General features: G+C 48.8%; 1 protein-coding gene across 5 annotated transcripts in view; it reads right to left on the bottom strand.

Annotated features, from left to right (window-relative positions):
- Nucleotides 1–17,236, bottom strand: part of PDE4B (phosphodiesterase 4B) — a 213,670-nt gene that overhangs the window by 21,932 nt on the left and 174,502 nt on the right. For all 5 annotated transcript variants that reach the window (XM_054834236.1, XM_054834237.1, XM_054834235.1 and 2 more), the window contains one exon: nucleotides 5,254–5,366. In XM_054834236.1, the coding sequence (XP_054690211.1) occupies nucleotides 5,254–5,366 (113 nt within the window). The remainder of the gene's footprint in view (nucleotides 1–5,253; nucleotides 5,367–17,236) is intronic.

Genomic DNA, 17,236 nt, shown 5'->3' with positions numbered 1-17,236 from the left:
ATTTTTAATATTTCAATCAGTTTAAGAGATCTGGAAACTGACAGCCCAGAGGGCTCGCAAGACCAAAATATTAGATTGTTAAATAAACCCACGTATGGCCCCACTATTCCACCCCACTCTTATGACATATTTGATATAATCAGAATGATTTATTTTAGAGGCCAAAGAGCAAGGGAGGAGGAATAGGATGGATACGGAGACAGCTACCCTAAAAGTCCATTTATGATAGTGATGAGAACTGATAAACTGGAGTTGATTCGGACCCAGCTCCCCAAGTCTTGAACATCCATGAGGAGCTTTGAGGGGTTTCAGAGTCTGGGACAGAGCCACCATCCAGAGCTGGCTCCTCCTCACCCAGCAGGCTTCACTGGAACCTCATGTTCACCACCTCCAAGTGTCTCCGTTAAAAAACCTGGCTCCCACATCATGCGTAGCTTTTGCCTTAAGAAACACAGTGCCCTCTGACATCCTCAACAAGGACAAGGACATCCTCAACACAAATAGAATGCCATCAGATAAAACAAAGATGGAGTGAATATTCCCAACCTCAGACATAAAAAGCTCCTACCGCAGTTTGCGTCGAGCTTACTGATCGTCTAGTGTCCTGCTCTGCAGACAGCAGCTGTACGCCTAAGAAACAGTTAACCACCGTGGAGCATGCCGACGTCAAACCGACACGGGCAACGTGCGTTAGGGCTCTGCAGTGACCAGCTCTGCAGGGACCGCTGTGGAGCAATGCCAGGGGCTGCTCCAACCGGCCCGCGCACTCCGGAGAGCTCTCCCAGGTGCTCGGTCGCAGATCCCCGTTTCCGTAAGGCGAGTCCCCGGGCGAGGGGAATACCGGCGTGCGGCTGGGGAACCGCGTGCGGAGCTCAGTGATTCATCCCGGCTTGTAAAAACAGGAGACGTGGAAGTCTCTTTGTTTCACTGGCTGCAGCACAAGCGAACAAGCCTCTCTTTGTGCAGCGGTCGGCTATTTTAAAGCATATTAAACAAAGGAAGTTACAGCAAAAGCAAGCGAAAGACTAAACAGCTCGGCACCGCTTAAGGGAAACATCACGTACGAAGAGGACAAGATTGGGGGCCGACGGACGGGCAGAAGACAGGCGAGCGAGCGTGGAGGCTGTGCAGCCTGGCACATACACTGCTGGCACTTGGCCCTGCACCGTGTTCGACCTCCACCATGGACCTCAGGAGTTTACATTAGTGTCCATATGTTTATTTAGCCACTGTCTCCTGAAAGCTAGGTGCGGCCTTGCTCCTCTTTTCTGACTGAAATGCCCTTTGAAATACAAGCAAAACGAAATCAGTTCTGTTTATCTTAGTGGCTTCTGGCTCGTAAGTGACCCAGATGATAGCAGTGCAGAGCCCCGTCGTGCTGCCGTCCTGAGCTGCTAGCTGGAAACAGCTTTGAGTGGCAAGATTTGAGTTGCATTATGCAGCACTCAGCAGTAACGGAGAAGTCTTTAGGAGCTCACATAAGAGAGTTTAAGGATTTACTCTGCAGTGTTTGTAGCTGCACAGGCAGTGCTGGCAGGGAAGGGCCCCCCAGGGAACAGTCTGGGGATAGAAGTGGGTTTTGAAAGTTGCAAGAGCACAAGGCAGGCACCCTGATGACAACGCCTCTGTCTACTCAAAATTAGAATATCCCCACAGACCGCAAATTACGTTATCTGTCCATTTACTTACTTGATGGACTGCCAAAAGCTCTAAACAAGACTGGTCTAATTCGAGGAGATGGAAAGGTGCTGCTTAGGTTCATTCAGAAAAATCCATTTTACACGTGATCCCTCACACACAGGCAGGTAGTTCTTGAGAAATAATACATTTTCTCCATCCCTCATTTCTGATATTATGGCCCCTTAAAACCTTGGAGCTGGCAAGACCAGCACTTCAGCTGGGAAAAGTACTTGCTCCTTTTTATGATTCGGGGGATGCACTGAGCATGTCCATCCCCCGATCCCAAATGCTATATTAGGTAATAGAACCGAGGGGGTCCTACGCTTCCGTCTGCAGGACAAGCGAGGCTGCGGACAGCTGCCTAATGCCACGTGCAACATTACAGGGTGGCCACCAAGAGAGAAAATACCCCCTCTTTATCAGGAGGCCCATGACTCACAAATCCTTCTGAGACATAGCAGTTGCCAGAGCTGGAAGCCGGGCAGGGTGATAAATGCAGGAAAAAAAGAGCATATATGTTACAATAATGTAAATATGCGTGCTCTGCTTCTACAGGCAGCACCGAGCGCCTACAGAACTTTACGGGTAATTTTGTCTCATTGCAAAGTTGCAGGGCCATACTCTGCTCAGAGCAAGGTTAGTGTAACATTAGGAAAATAAATTCCCTTCATGTTTGTTGCTTTCCCTGCAACCAGGTAGTCTTCCAGGTAGTTGTTTCTCTAATTTAGAAAGCTAAGGGCACCAGTGCATGGTCAGTTGTTCTTTAGCAGAAGCCTGCAGCTGGAGCAGCAAGGGATTCGGGCCCGTTTGTGGATCAGGCACTGCTCTGGTAATGCGTCAGGACTCACGGCAGCCAACACCACACCCGGGAAATGGAGTTCCCCTTTTTGCCAGTTTTATGTCGGATCCCCACTCGTAGGACTGTAGGGTCCCACTGTGCAAGCGGCAGTGCTCCCTTGGCTCACACTGATGTCAGTGCAATCAGGCTCGTTAGCTCACAGTAAGATTAGCTGCTCATTTCCTCACTTCTCCTGTAATTAACTCACAGCTTAAAAAAGTCTACGCACATGTTTTAACTCATGCTTTCCGAAAACCATCAGCTGAAAGCCAGGATGCCATTCTGCATGGCGTTTCCCCCCAGTGATTCCTTTTTTGTGCAGGACTTCTGAGAATCACCCTGCAAACACGTATGCTGAGATCCTCCCTCTCTGCCTGCTGTTGTTGCAACTCTGGATTTTCTAAACTACGTCTGTCAGGAAGGAGACAGGAAATTCGAGTCACACTTGCAACAGCTGTGCCATGCCTACTATCAGTCTCAAATGACGTAGTTTGGCTTGGGTGGCGCGGGGCCAGGAACTCGGCGAGAGCTGAGGTCAGGAAGATAGGTCACTGTTTATACTGCTCTTGCACTTGGGAGCATGCTGAGTCTATTTGCTTTCTTCCTATCTATACTGTTTCTCTTTCCGTTTTTCTTTACCAATGTGGAGCCAAAGCATCCTGTTTTCAAAACATCTGACTGTTTTGCTATTTACCCGTGACAAATTTAAATGCCTTTGAGTGAAGCAGGCAGTTGAGTGGGATACTTGGCGAAGGGAAAAACCTGACCAATTAAGGACCGTTGCAGCCTTCTCCTGAAGATGCACGTTTCCAACCCAACGGCTTCTTGCACTGTAAGATCACTCTGCAGATTGTACATCTGCCACCAAAACCCAAAAACCACAAACCCCCAAACTAATTTGTGTCAATGTTTACCGCTGAGGAGGAAAGGAAAGCGAGGTGTGAGGCCATTTTATGCTTTTCTTTCATAGCTGAAAATGATACTGGAAGTTGACCAAAAAACACAGACGTTTCAGAAACTGGTTATGAAAGAACAAAGTTTCGGGAACCTTTTGCTCGACCCAGCTGTAAGCCATTTGCACACAGAGAGATCACAACTTACTACAAGAAGCAATTTAGTCTTTCACCTTCACGAGCCCAGATTTGGCACTCTGTGAAAAAAAAAATAATCTCAAAATGAAGGGCATCAGTGTCCACATCAGAGGTGCAGCCTTCTCTGCAGCCTAAACCTTTCTCAACTTTCACCCTGGCTTCCCTCAACACAAACTCAAAAAAAAAAAAAAAGAAATATTCCTTTCTTGAAAGCTTGGTCTATAAAACTTTTATTGCTTCCTTTGCCCCTGCACGTTGTGGTAATCACTAACAGAGGAGGAAGCTGAAATAACACGAGATTTCTTTGCTCAACTTTTTCCATAAAATCGGTTTGTGATTCAGCATTTCTGATTTCATTAATTTCCAATTAGGAAAAAATATTAACATCGGGTTCGTGCAGTACAACTCAGAACTGAGTTTAACCATGGCAACTGGTCAAAGGCATGGACGCAGCGGACACAGCCCGCATCCCAAAGACGGAGCAAGCTCAGTCTGGGACTGTGTGACCTGCTCCATCGGACAACGCATGGCTGTAAACACTGTGTGAAAGCCTGGGTGCAAAAACCGCGCTTGAAAAAAACCCAAGGCACGGGGATGGGGAGCAGCCAGCCTGTCCCGGAGGTGTGAAGGCTCCGCTGGCAGCCAAGCGCTGCCCCGGGCAGCGGCTGGGATCAGAGCGGGGAGGTGGCTCCGGCCCCGGGGGAGGGAGCGTCTCCATCCAGCTTCGGCAAATTAAGGTCTGACTCGGGGAGATGCTGAAGCGAAATTCATCTGATGCTTTGGCTCGGCCAGACGGAGCTGGGGAGCCCGGCTCCAGCGCGGGGAGGGGGGGCAGGAACATCGGCTGCATCCAAAAAGCTGCATCGAGACGGGTGTTCAGCCCTCGCATTTCGGTTTCTTTCCTCTCCCCTGCTTCTCAGTTGACTCCTGGGACTCTCTGCTCGTCCCCCTGCTTCTCTGACTTTCAGCACAGCGTACTTTTCTTACTTTATTTTACCACCTTACTCCCCGCAGAAAAACTCGAAATTCCCCTTTCGCTGACGGCGCATTAAAAACTAAAAAAAAAACCCCAGAAACCAACCCAGATCCCGGGCAGCGGGCAGGCAGCTCCTGTCGGAGCTCATTCCCTATGCACAATCTTTGACTTCGCACCCTCATCATGTGCTGGCAAGCGGTACCGAGCCAGCCCACCACATTAAAAACAAAATTAAACGCTTACCGAAAGACAAAACAGCAATAAAATAACGTACCACAATGTTTAGAGTTTGCCATTATTACGGACAGACAACAATGAAGATAATTGACTTTTGAAGTGATAATTTGTTAAATGCGGGCGTTTTCACAGCGTTTCTGGTAATATCGGTTCCGAAGGGACCGGCGCTAATTGAAACCTCTTTTACTTCTCAGAAATGAGCCGGGCGGCAAGGATCGCTCTCCCCACGCCGTCCCGCCGTGCCACCGCCAGTTTTTTTCTGGCCGTGCCTCTGCGGGGGAAACCCGCACCTCCTTCCCCGGGAGTAACTTGGGAGCTGCTCTCCTACACAGACGCGGAGACGGTCGGGGCATCCCGCTGCCGTGCATCGCCGCTCCGCATCCCCCCGCTCCGCATCCCCTCGCTCCGCATCCCCCCGCCGCTCGGCTCACCTTGTTGGATGCCATCTCGCTGACGGAGCGGTAGGTCTGGATGGTCTCCAGCTGATCCAGGCACCAGTCGAGCTCCTCCAGCGTCTCCATGGCCAGCTTCTGGTAGGGCTCCTCTGCGAAGAGGCAGACGGACATGTAGTCGGGCTGGCGCGGCGGCAGCCTCTCCATGGCGGGGCCGCCCGAGCCGCCGCCAGCGCCGCCGGAGGTGCCGCACCGCTCCCTCATCATGCGGCCGCCGCTGCGTTCCCCTCGCCGCCGGCGAGCAAATCCCCGCCCGCCGCTGGCACCCGGCACGGCCCCGGCCCCGGCCGCCCGCCCCGACCCGCCCCGGCCCGCCCCGGCCCCGCAGCCAGCCCTGCCCCCGCGGGACGGGGAACCGGGCGCCCCCCGGGCAGGGCCGGGCTGCGGCTCCGGGAGTGCCGCCTCCCCCGCCCCCCGGCCGCTGCGGGGACCCGGGCCGCCCCCGCCGCTCGGCGCTGCCCGCGCCCGGGATGCTGGTGCTGCGCCAGCCCCACTCCCTGCCCGGCCGGGCCCCTGCGCCCTGCCCGGAGCCTGCTCCCCGGGGCTGCTCCCCGGCCCCAACAGCCCTGCTCCCCAGCCCACCTGGTCCTGCTCCCCAACAGCCCTGCTCCCCAGCCCGCCTGGTCTTGCTCCCCAACAGCCCTGCTCCCCAAGCCCAACAGCTCTGCTCCCCAACCCACCCAGCCCTCCTCCCTAATTCTATTTGGTCCTGCTTCCTGCCAATCCCTGTCCCCCGATCCCACCTGCCCTGCTCCCCAGTCCCACCTGGTCCTGCTCCTTAACCCCACCAACCCCTGCTTGTTGCCAGCCCCTGGTCCCCAAGCCCACTAGCCCTGCTCCCCAACCCAGCCATCCCTGCTCCCTGTCAGTCCTGGCTCCCCAGCTCTGCCTTGTTCCCTACCAGCCTTGACCTGGTCCTGCTCCCCAACTCCACCAGCCCCACACCCCACTGGTCGTGCTCCCCAGTGCCATCTGCCTGCGCTCCCCAGCAGGCCCTGCACCTCAGCCTCTCCAGCCCTACTCCCCAACCCCGCCAGCTCCTGCTCCCTGCTCCCACCGAGCTCTGCTCCTTGACCCTGCCAGCAGGACAACGTGCTCCTGAGCAGCTCACGGCGTAAAAGTTAAGGTTTACATAAGCGGATACAGTGAATCATAAAATCTCCCTGTGAATGTAACTGCTTCTCATAATACCAGTGACATATGCTTACCCCATAAATCTTCCAAAGTTAATGGATTCAGCATTTCTAATGGCACTGGCTGAGCAGGTAACAGTGACATCAGAGGTCAGGATTGCTATGATATACACTCAGCAAAGTATCTGCTGTATAGCACATACGCTCTATACACATATGCCCCATACATGTATATACCACTGCCCTCCCTATCAAACACAGGCTGGGACTGCACGGGCTGTGCTCCCTGCAGGGCTGCCATCCTCCGCGGCCCCCTGCATCCTCTGCGCCTTGTGCTGGTATCTGCCTTCATCGGGACAGACCCTCTTCATCATTTACCATATCCATAAAGCAAAGAACTTCATTAAGTATTGTACAGAGACCGTATGTTCAATGTTGGAAGTTACATGGCAGAAAATAAACGCTGCCAAAGAGTAATTCAGCAATGAACTTGCAAGGAGCACTTGGCACAGACACATTTTAAATAGTCAGTAAATCTGAATATTTGTGGCATTGAAAGTTAATGTTTTTTCTGTGCTCACAGAGCTCCAAACATGGCAAATAATCTCGTTCTTGCATACTTTTGTGATACATATATCAAAAAGCAGGCGGAAATCGCCAAAACACACAGAACTTGGGCGTATTTTCCTTTCTAACATGCATATTCTCTATCGACTACTTTATCATGTAAATTAGTTGACCTTGAAGCAGCCCTGACGAGAACTTGGTAGTGTTGGGAGACAAGAAGCTCAACATGAGCCAGCAATGTGTGCTCGCAGCCCAGAAAGCCAACTGTGTCCTGGGCTGCATCCAAAGCAGTGTGACCAGCAGGTCAAGGGAGGGGATTCTGCCCCTCTGCTCCGCTCTGGTGAGACTCCCCTGGGGTCCAGCTCTGGGGTCCCCAGCACAAGGAGGACATGGAGCTGTTGGAGCGAGTCCAGAGGAGGCCACGGAGATGATGTGAGGGCTGGAGCACCTCTGCTATGGAGCCAGGCTGAGAGAGTTGGGGTTGTTCAGCCTGGAGAAGAGAAGGCTCCAGGGAGACCTTAGAGCCCCTTCCAGTCCCTGCAGGGGCTCCAGGAAAGCTGGAGAGGGGCTGGTGACAAGGGCAGGGAGTGACAGGCCAAGGGGAATGGCCTGAAGCTGCAGGAGGGGAGATGGAGATGGGATGTGAGGCAGAAATCCTTCCCTGTGAGGGTGCTGAGGCCCTGGCACAGGTTGCCCAGAGAAGCTGTGGCTGCCCCTGGCTCCCTGGCAGGGTTGAAGGCCAGGTTGGATGGGGCTTTGGGCAAGCTGGGCTAGTGGAGGGTGTCCCTGCCCATGGCAGGGGTGGGACTGGATGGGCTGTGAGGTCCCTTCCCACTCAAACCAGTCTGTGATTCTGCGATTCTATGAAATGCAGATGTTTTGAAAACTGCCACTTAAAATATCTCTAGTCATTTCAATAGCAAACATACAGTAAAGTGATAGTAAACAGCTCTTGCTAAGTATCATTTTAAGGAAAAAAAAAAGGTGAGATCTGCTACTGTTCAAAAGCTGTTTACTGCCCAGTCCAGAAGAAGAGTATATCCATATAAAAGCACTGTTAATGTTTCTTTCGGAACTTCCTTTTTCTAACACTACGCCTGCTCATTTCCACTGGCCTGCCCACAGCTCCATCTGGGTTTCAGACCCAGGGAAAGAGACGTTACCCGCATCCTTCAGCAGCTCTTCTTAAATGTCTTTTGGTTTTGACTAATCTAAATATCTTTTCACTCATTTTCTTAAGGAAATGAGTCTTGTGAAACGAGGTTCTGATGGCGTGCCTCCTTCCAGGTGTCTGTGTGACTTTCAGCTTCTCCACCCTCCCTGCCCTCCCTTCCTCAGTCATTTCTGAACCTACTGGTGAGTTTTAGCTCAATTTGCTTGGCCAGTAATTACGTCAAAGATACCACATTCATACGAGTTTCAAGAAATTAGACAGTCGAGTAGAAGAAAAGACCCTATCGTCCTCGACATAAGGAAGGCAGCCTGAGCTCAACCCCTCTTAGAAACTCAGTAACTGTCTCCTAAGCCACTTTCTACATGACCGAGTCTGAGACCAATCAATGTGGAAACCCCATTTTGTATCAAACCAGCCCTCCTTGCGTACGTGCAACTCCGCTAACTCCCTGTTTGTTAACTCGCAACAATTTACAAATAAATTGTGAAAGCACTGGCTACGATTCCACAGATAAGGCTAAATTTTCACCAGGTGTTTTTGAAAAACAGCATGTAAAATTAAAATATGTACTCCAAGTCCCAAATGAAATGTTGTAAGATAAGTCAGATTTAAAGTCAGTTAGAAGAAGTTGCTCTTCTACAAATTTAATAAAGATGAAGTGCATCGGGATTCTCTTGCCGAGTGGTGTCCAGTGTCACTACAGGGATTCAAACAACCAGTAAACAGAAGTTTACATGCTACATGACATGTTCTTTCCATGAAGCCAAGGTGAGCGTCCCACTGACATCAGCATTGCAACACCCTCTGCCAGAAACACTCTTAAACCTTCTCCACTCACAGACTTTGATAACCTTGGTACAGCTGATGCACATGGTCATTTACGGAAACATTCTGGATATGGTCTCCTGGAATACTATATGATGTGTCTTCAACTGTATCATGTTTCAGTTTATATTTGGGTGTTGCATAACCGAGCCCTTACCCATAAAATTATAACTGGCATTTCCGTCATTTTTTCTAGTGCCCTATGTGAAATCATTTCCGAGACAGAATAAAGAACTAATTACCTAAATGAGTTTGTTTCAGTTTTCAAACATTACACGGTGTTTGTGCACGACTTTTGGTCCTGACAGCAATTTAGCAGAAACTGAGGTGACATTTCATCACCTGATTTGCTGCCAGACCTGATTTGCGGACAGACTGGCCGAGCCTTCAGAAGCAGCACACTGACCATTTAATATTTTTCCGTTGGCACTTAGAACACTCTAACGTACTTAAATGCAATTCATTTATGTGCCAGTATTTTGCAACAACTGCATTTTTGGTATTTTTTGCCATCTTTTTTTTTTTTTGTCTCTGTAAGATGATGGAACTACAGTATCTCTCACTAGAGAAGTGACTTTGTCCATTTTTTAGAAGCTTTTTCCCATTTACTGACAGCCGTGCTATCATTTTTTCACAGTGAGAGCTGCTAATGAATATGGACTTGAGGCTTTTTTTCATCTTGCATACTTGAAAAGTGAAAGGTTTTGGAGATCATCCTCCTTCCTGGGAGTGGTTCAGCATAAGGACACTTACGCACATGTTTCACAGATGAGAAGGGGGCATAATATGATGAACTCTTGCCCAACGCTCCCCCACCAACCCTGCCTGTACCACGCTTCTCTGCAGCGCAGAGCTACAGCCCCTGGCCGCTGCACGGCTGGGCGTGCAAGCCCCCGCGCCGGCCCTCGCCGCTGGCCAGGATATCTCTGAGCATGAGGCCAGTGTTATCTGCAGCTGCAGCTGCGCAGTCCGGTTCCTCTCTCAACCCACAAACTTGCCGTCTCCCATCCTGTCACCCAAATGCACCGAGCTCCACAAGGCAGCAAGGCGGGATGGTGCGGCAGAGAGCAGAGACCCGGGTCCCCAAGATGCAGGAGTGAATGGTGGCTTGGCCTTTGGCTTACACAGGAGATAAACCCAGTCAGGAAACATTTTGAAACTAGATCCAAACGCTAAAGTTCAAAGTGAGTTTTTTCCTCTCCGGATTCCCTCACGATTCTCTCTTGTCGCCCTTGTCCCTTTTAAATAAATACATTAAGACGTAGCATGTCTTGCTTCTGGCAGAAAGTGTAAAGGCTAAAAAGTTTTAAGCGTGGCCAAAATACCGGATCCCAAGCAGGTGAGTTAAAAAAGTTGGAGAGGAATTACAGTTCCCCTCTTTGCTCAGTAGAATATTGCACATGCCAAATAACGAAGTTCTCCATGATCTAGCCGGCTAATATTGCTAGTGGGTTTCTATCTTGTGAACAGATTGACCAATTTGGCAGGTGAGAAATGTTTAATACAAATATTTGCAGACATCTTTACCAACGCAGCTCTCCTCAACTCTTAAAGATCAAATTATGGACTGAGTGTACTGGTAAAAAACTTAATTCCTAATTCTGCAAAGAAAAGAAACAGTTACTTCTAAGGGATTGTAACTTTGCTCATAAACCTTAGGCATGTAGAGTTTAAGACTCAAAAACCCCCTAATAGTCGCCATCAAAAAGGGCTGCTGAAAGAAAATCAGAGAGAAACTTTCACAATAAAGGTTAAAAAGAAGGCATTTCAGCTTACAGCAGTCCTCCCAACTTTAACACAGTATATCCTATTCCACATGCAAAGCCACTTGTTTACAGTGCCAGTAGACATCTTCTGGGTTATTTACTTTTAATTGCATCCTGACTGCAATAAATTGGAGCTATTTATAATTATAAACTTCTTCAACATTTGAGGCTGTCCTTCCCACAAGCACTCTGCGCTCAAGCTCCAGCCTGCCTTTGTAGCAGCACTTCATCTGAGACTCGAGGGACGGCCACTGAGGTCACCAAAGTGCCCATTTTCCAGTGATTCCAGTTGATTTAATAAAAAAATATTATCACTCTAACTTAACCTTACCTCAACAACAATTCAGACTCAGGATCAAATCTGTCCATTTAAAATTAAAATTAATAAGAGCAGTGGCTCACTTTTGCCTTGGAAAGGCTTTAATATTGGATCTGTTCCCGAATCTAGTATGTACAACGTGGCAATAGGCAGGCACTGAAATGTTCCCCAAATGTTTAACAAACCGATAAAATTCAACAAAACCTGAAGACAAACACTCATAAGAAACAAAAGATTAAAAGACAAGTATTGCAGAAGAAAATGCTTACTAACTCCTGCTAGAGACAGGGAAACAAACAGTCAGTAATCAGCAGGTTTGGTGAACTGAGCTCCACCATGGCTCTTAGGTGAGCTGGGGCTTTTGAAGTCCTCGTGTCCTTGTATGGGAACATGTAAATGTTTATCCTGGTGCATGAAACCACTTGCAGGCACGGAAAACTCTGCTTTAGGAAATGTCTGAAAGCACACTCCCAGGCTCCTAACTTGTAGAAATGCTTGAAAATAACATTAAGGGTGCAATTTCAAAAAGTATGTACTTCTCGGTGTGAATCCATAAGACACAACCCCTGTCCCAGCTGTTTTAGGCACATTTGAATATTTTGCTTATTTATAGATATTTAAAATAACTTACAAAGTAAAAAAAAAAAAAAAAAAAAGAAAGCACATTCGGGTATGGACATTTCTTAAAAATCGTAACAATATACATTATGAGTCTTTATCACTTAGAATTCATCAGAGGACTTGAAGACAACCCATTTTTAATTATATAACATACTATATTTATTATAGATTATCATAATTGTTGTCATTATTTAGATGACAAAAAAAGATTAAGACGAGAAGGGAGATCCTCTAGTTAATCATGTGAATGACAGATTATTATTTTGTGAGTGGTATGGATATCATTAATGTTTACTGAAGGCTTTGTTTACATTTCTCAGTCCTTGACTACTAATGACCAAGAGCCTGCACCTAAGCAAGCTGGCAGAAGCCCTCTCTGTGGGATCCTCACATACGATCTGATCCCCGAAACACTGATCCACCAGCAGAACTCATCTGTGCTTCAGCTCAGACCCGTTTGATTTGAAGTCCTGATGCAGGTTAGAGGAGAGAAAAAGAAAGGAGAAAGACAAGGAGAAGGAGGAGAAGGAGAAGGAAAAGAGGAAGAAAAAGGAAAAGGAAAAAAAGGAAGAGTGGTCTGCATGATTTAACAAGGTACTTGTGTGGTCATGGCTTAGATAAAAGTCACATAGATCCAGACCACCAAAGATGCTCCCTCCAGTTCCCTTCAACAAAAGAATATGGCTATTTTAACTTCAGAAAGCGAGATTCATTCTATGCCCTGCAATAATTACTAGCCAGTGTCTAGCATCACTCTCAAACCTGGGAGCTTGGAGCATGTTCAGTCAAACAGGTTTATCAACAAACGACATGCCAAAACTTGATAGAACAGGGACTTGTGCAGGCTGTCAGCCATTTACCCTTTGCCTTCCCTAATGTATCTGTGGTTGCTTACAGATTGTGCGGACATGTTTACATATTTACCCTTGACAATGCCGAGTGAATAACTGACACCAAATAATTTATTTCTTTAATGTATCCTGTTAGTGCATTCATGACTACCCATGAGCAGAGAGCTATTTCCTTGAATTAAACCATTGTTCTAACAGATCTAACAAATATATTTGAGAAAGTTGTTCTGTAGATGGGTTTAAAAATTCACAGGAAGCAAAATCGAAGGCATGGAGCAAAACTGCAGTGATTTACTTAAAATCTGCGCTGAAAATATCCAAGTCTGATAGAACCATTTTACAAACTGCAAGCACTGAAAAAAAACCCTGTATCTTGTAATTACAGGTTTCTTTTACAGATGCCCTGTATTTTTTCCAATATTCAGGGAGTCTACGGACCAGATTTCCAACTTTTTTTCAAGCACAAAAACTAGACATGTACCTAAAAGAAGGTATTATTCAAAAGCAAGATGTATCCAGCAGAACTGCCCAATGCTACACGTGCCGGCAACGCTGCCAGAGCACGAACACGTCCCCTCTTGCAGGTCTATGGACACTAGCACATTCCCAGTCTGCTGGACTGCAGGGCTGGAATTACAGAGTAATCTAAAATCACGGGAACAACAGAGTATTGAGATGCACTTCCCCCCCTCAACATTTCATTGTATGCAATGAAACTAATTATATCTTTTGCAAAGATAAGTGCAGATGTGCTAAGAAAGGCACAAAGCCCCAGCACCTGTGGAACAGGTGGAGCCAGTACGCTCTTGAGCAACTCCGCGAACAAATGGATGATCCTGCCCTTCTCCCCCCTCCCGAGCGTATTTTTGGGACTCCAGTTCGACCAGTAACTCTAGCTGTCCCCTCTCACATTTCTCACACCTGCAGCTATACTGCAAGCCTCTGTCCGGCGTGCAAGGGAGGTGTGGGTAAGAGCGAAGGGCTCTTCGTTTGCTCTCCAGCACAATGCAGCCGCACTGGGCACGGGGAGAGACGTGGAGCGGGGCCAGCGGGTGCCGGATCGCAGCGGGAGACGGGCAGGCTGCAGACGGCGTGGGCATGGGCACTGCATGCAGATGAAGAGAGCAGCATGTCTCGAAGTAACGCTTTTAGAAAAAAGCTATTTTAGAAATGGGGACTTTTCTGTTACCCAGCACTAATAGATGAGATGTGGTAAGAGGCCAGGGTAGCGAAACCCCTGCAAAGAGAGACAACGGGATTAACTGGCAAAGCCACTGCTAGAGGTACACTGAAGAGGTGGCACTGGAGCAGATCCAGCTGTGGGGGAACGCAGACAAAATCTTAACACAGGCTCAAAAGCAGCAGAAACAATGGAGTCTGTATTCAGAGATGATAGAGGAAGATAGAGGCAAAAAAATGAAGTGAAAGCTTTCTACTGCTAATTGCGAAAAATGCCAGGAAATGAGTGAGATGCTGCTGCCAGGAATAACGCTTGTAACACTGACATTGTTGATGAAAGTGTTCAACATGCACTAAAACCTCAAACACATAAGGCCAAGATTTTGGGGGGCATTTTTCTTTTTTCCCCCAAAGCAACAAGGAGCAGAAGAAATGAACTCTTCTGTTACACTGCTGAGGAGTCTGGCATTGTAAGTTCCCTAATTAAAGACAGGTCCTTTCTGGGACACGGCATTTCAGCTGCCCAGAAAGGCTGCTGGGAAAACTCAGCCCCTAGAAAAACGGCTCCAAAATCACTGAAGATGCCAAGGCAGTGATTACAACAGCACCCGCCAAGAACATCGGGGACACATCCAGGTTCAAACTGGAAGATTCCAGGGAGCAAGCAGAAATGCCTCACCAAGAGAAGACACAAGGACCTTGGAAACCAACATGCAAGGGCGAAAGAAAATCCTCCTGCCTGTAGAGAACGACACAAGACCAAACCGCTTCACGTCGCCATGCTGCAGCCATCCCAAGAAGGAAGAAGCCACAGCTCATTTAACCACCGAAGCAGAGGCTTCCAGTGACAGGAGGAATTCCTGCAGCGTGACTCGGCCACGACGCGAAGCACAGAAGACGTCTGCTAGTCACTCGACTGCCATAGTAGCAGTGATGTTTCTGAGTCAACAGCCCACGCGCTCGCTGCTCGATCACTGAGCCAGCTGCAGCGTAATTTGAGCAACGCCGATAAGCAGTAATATTAGCCTGGAGAAATGTCACTGGGGGGGGCTCATCTGAGCTATCTTTAGCTGTCTAAAAGTTAATCACCTAAGCTCCCTGCACAGTCAGTGGAAAGTGCCTGGGACCTCCAAGGGGTGATCCTGGTCTATTCTCAGCATGACTGCTGCGATGGGCTGAATCACCCTCCGGAGGTGCCCATCCTTCTCCATTAACTGCAGAAGGCACCTCTCTACCACACTCACAGAAACTGGTGGGAAGGGACCTCCGGAGGTCATCTGCTCCAGCCTCCCACCCAGAGTAGGACTATCCCCAGCTAATCAACAGCAACAGCCTGATGCTCAAGTAGCTGCAGGGCACTGACAGACACCCCGCACCCTTCCTGTCATCAGCCACCAACTGGACACGCAGCCTTCATCACCGCCCTTAGAGCCTGGTGGTCCAGCAACAGCCAACCTTGTCAACAGTCCGTTTGTCCGGCCAATGCCGCCTCAGCTTCCACGTGGGAATGCTGTGAGAAACAGTACCAAAGCGCTCGCTGTAGCCAGGTTAGCCACCCACAGCTCCCCCCCCGTGTCCCCACAGCCAGGCCAGCCCCTAGCCCTTGGAGAAGGAGGTCAGACCTTTTCAAGCACAATTTGCCCTCGGCAAATCTGTGTCTACGATTGCCAATTTTCTTTCTTGTCCTTTGTGTGTTTGGAAGCAGACTCCAGTGGACACCCTCAGTGACCTCTCCAGTGACCGAGAAGAGTCTGACTAGTCCATAGTTCCCCAGATCCCCTTCACCATTCTCAAAGATGGACCTTTTTCCTGTTGTCACAGACCTTCCCAAGCACCACAATTTTTCACAAAGGACACACAGTGACCTCATAGCCACATCATCCAGCTTTTCCAGCTTGAATCCTGTCCAATGCCACGGACTTGAACACATTCACCTCCTCTAGGTAGCCCCCAACCCACTGCTCCCTCATTGCTTTCCATCCCTCTCCTTCTCAAGCAGGCTGGTGGGCACTGGGGCCTGGGTGCAGGGTTCTGTCTGTGAAGACTGAGACAAAAAAGGCACCGAGTACTTCAGCCTTTCATGTGCCAGTTGTCACTAGGCTATTTCCTCCATAGATTAACATTTTTTCTGAACTTCCTTTCCCTACTCCATACCCACGTTGGACTCCCCTCGCTAGCCACAGCTCCGTCAGCTTTTGGTCTGCCTGACTTCACCCCACATGCCGAAACAGCGCTTTTACATCCCTCCCTTGTTACCAGTCCTTCTCACTCTTCGCCTGCTCTTTTTTGCACTTTGACTCGCTAGGAAGCTCCTTGCTTCACCTAGTTGGCTTCTGCTGAAATTCCTGATCTTCCTGCACAACAGGATGGTTTGCTCCTGAGCTCACAATACGTTTTCTTCAAAAACCAGCCACTACTTAAGATTGGTCTATAATTTTTAGGTGGCTGAAGTTAGGTGAAATTAATCTTATGACAATGACGGAGTCTTGAGACCAAGCAGTAAATGGAAGCTCTTGGCAGCAACACAAGAGTTTTTGCAGAGCCTTGGTGCTGGGCAGCCCATCCTCCCTGGCCTTGCTTTGATCCCGATTCCTGCAACCCACCCCAAGGTGAGTGGCAGGGGATCAGTTATGGGGGCCCAGCCACTGTTTTGAGGCAAAAATGAAACATTTCAAGGAGACTCATACCAAGAGGTCAGCCTGGAGCAAGAGCCTAGCCCTGATGAAGCCAGTTAAAGCAGAACTGGACAAACCTGCAGAAGTCCTTATTATACCCACCCGTACTGGTGTGCAGGCTGGTTGGGGTGGATCAGTAGCCAGGTCATGAGAATCAGGTCACCAAGGACCCACACGGGCTGGCAACGCACTGATCAGACCACTGACTGTTAGCAGTAACTAGGCAATTGCTTACCAATTAGTCTAGAGCAGGGTGATTGTGGTTTGTTATCGTGGGAGCTGGAGAAGTCACTCGATTTTGCCAGGCTTTGTGGCAATAACTGCGGGTGCCCACAAGCAGCACTTATCGTTAGTTAGTCCTCTAACGTCAGTGTCCAGGGTCCCCTGGGCTGGGCAGCAGGGTACCGAGACCACCAAGAGCATTGCTCCTTCTAGGAGAGGATGATGACGTGGAAGAGGCAACCAACGGCTGAGGCACCCGCCTGGGATAATCTCAGCCTGGGTGTAGTGCCCGGCTGAGCACAAGAAGCTAAAGCTCTGAACTGAAGGAGGAGTCACTTGAGGGGTACAGCTGTAGTTTTTCATGGCTGCTGATGGGAAAGCCTGCGATATCCCCACAGATACCTTAAAAACAGATTGAAAAAGAATGAGGAAAATGGGGAGAGGATCGCTACTCAAGTACTGCCTTGCAAAGAACTGGATTTGCCAAATGTTGCTCAGAGAGAAGGACCAGAGTTTCAGTGGGCATTGCAGCAGAGTGTAGAATCTTCATTCCTGCAGAATAAATAATTCTAACGTCTCTGTTCAGCTGAGATGAAGCATTGGAAACCACTTGGAAAGGACTAGCTAATA

Source organism: Grus americana, chromosome 8, assembly GCF_028858705.1.
Source record: "Grus americana isolate bGruAme1 chromosome 8, bGruAme1.mat, whole genome shotgun sequence".
NCBI lineage: Eukaryota > Metazoa > Chordata > Aves > Gruiformes > Gruidae > Grus > Grus americana.
The sequence above is the reverse complement of the archived record's forward strand: the minus strand, read 5'-3'. Positions and strand labels throughout refer to the sequence as shown.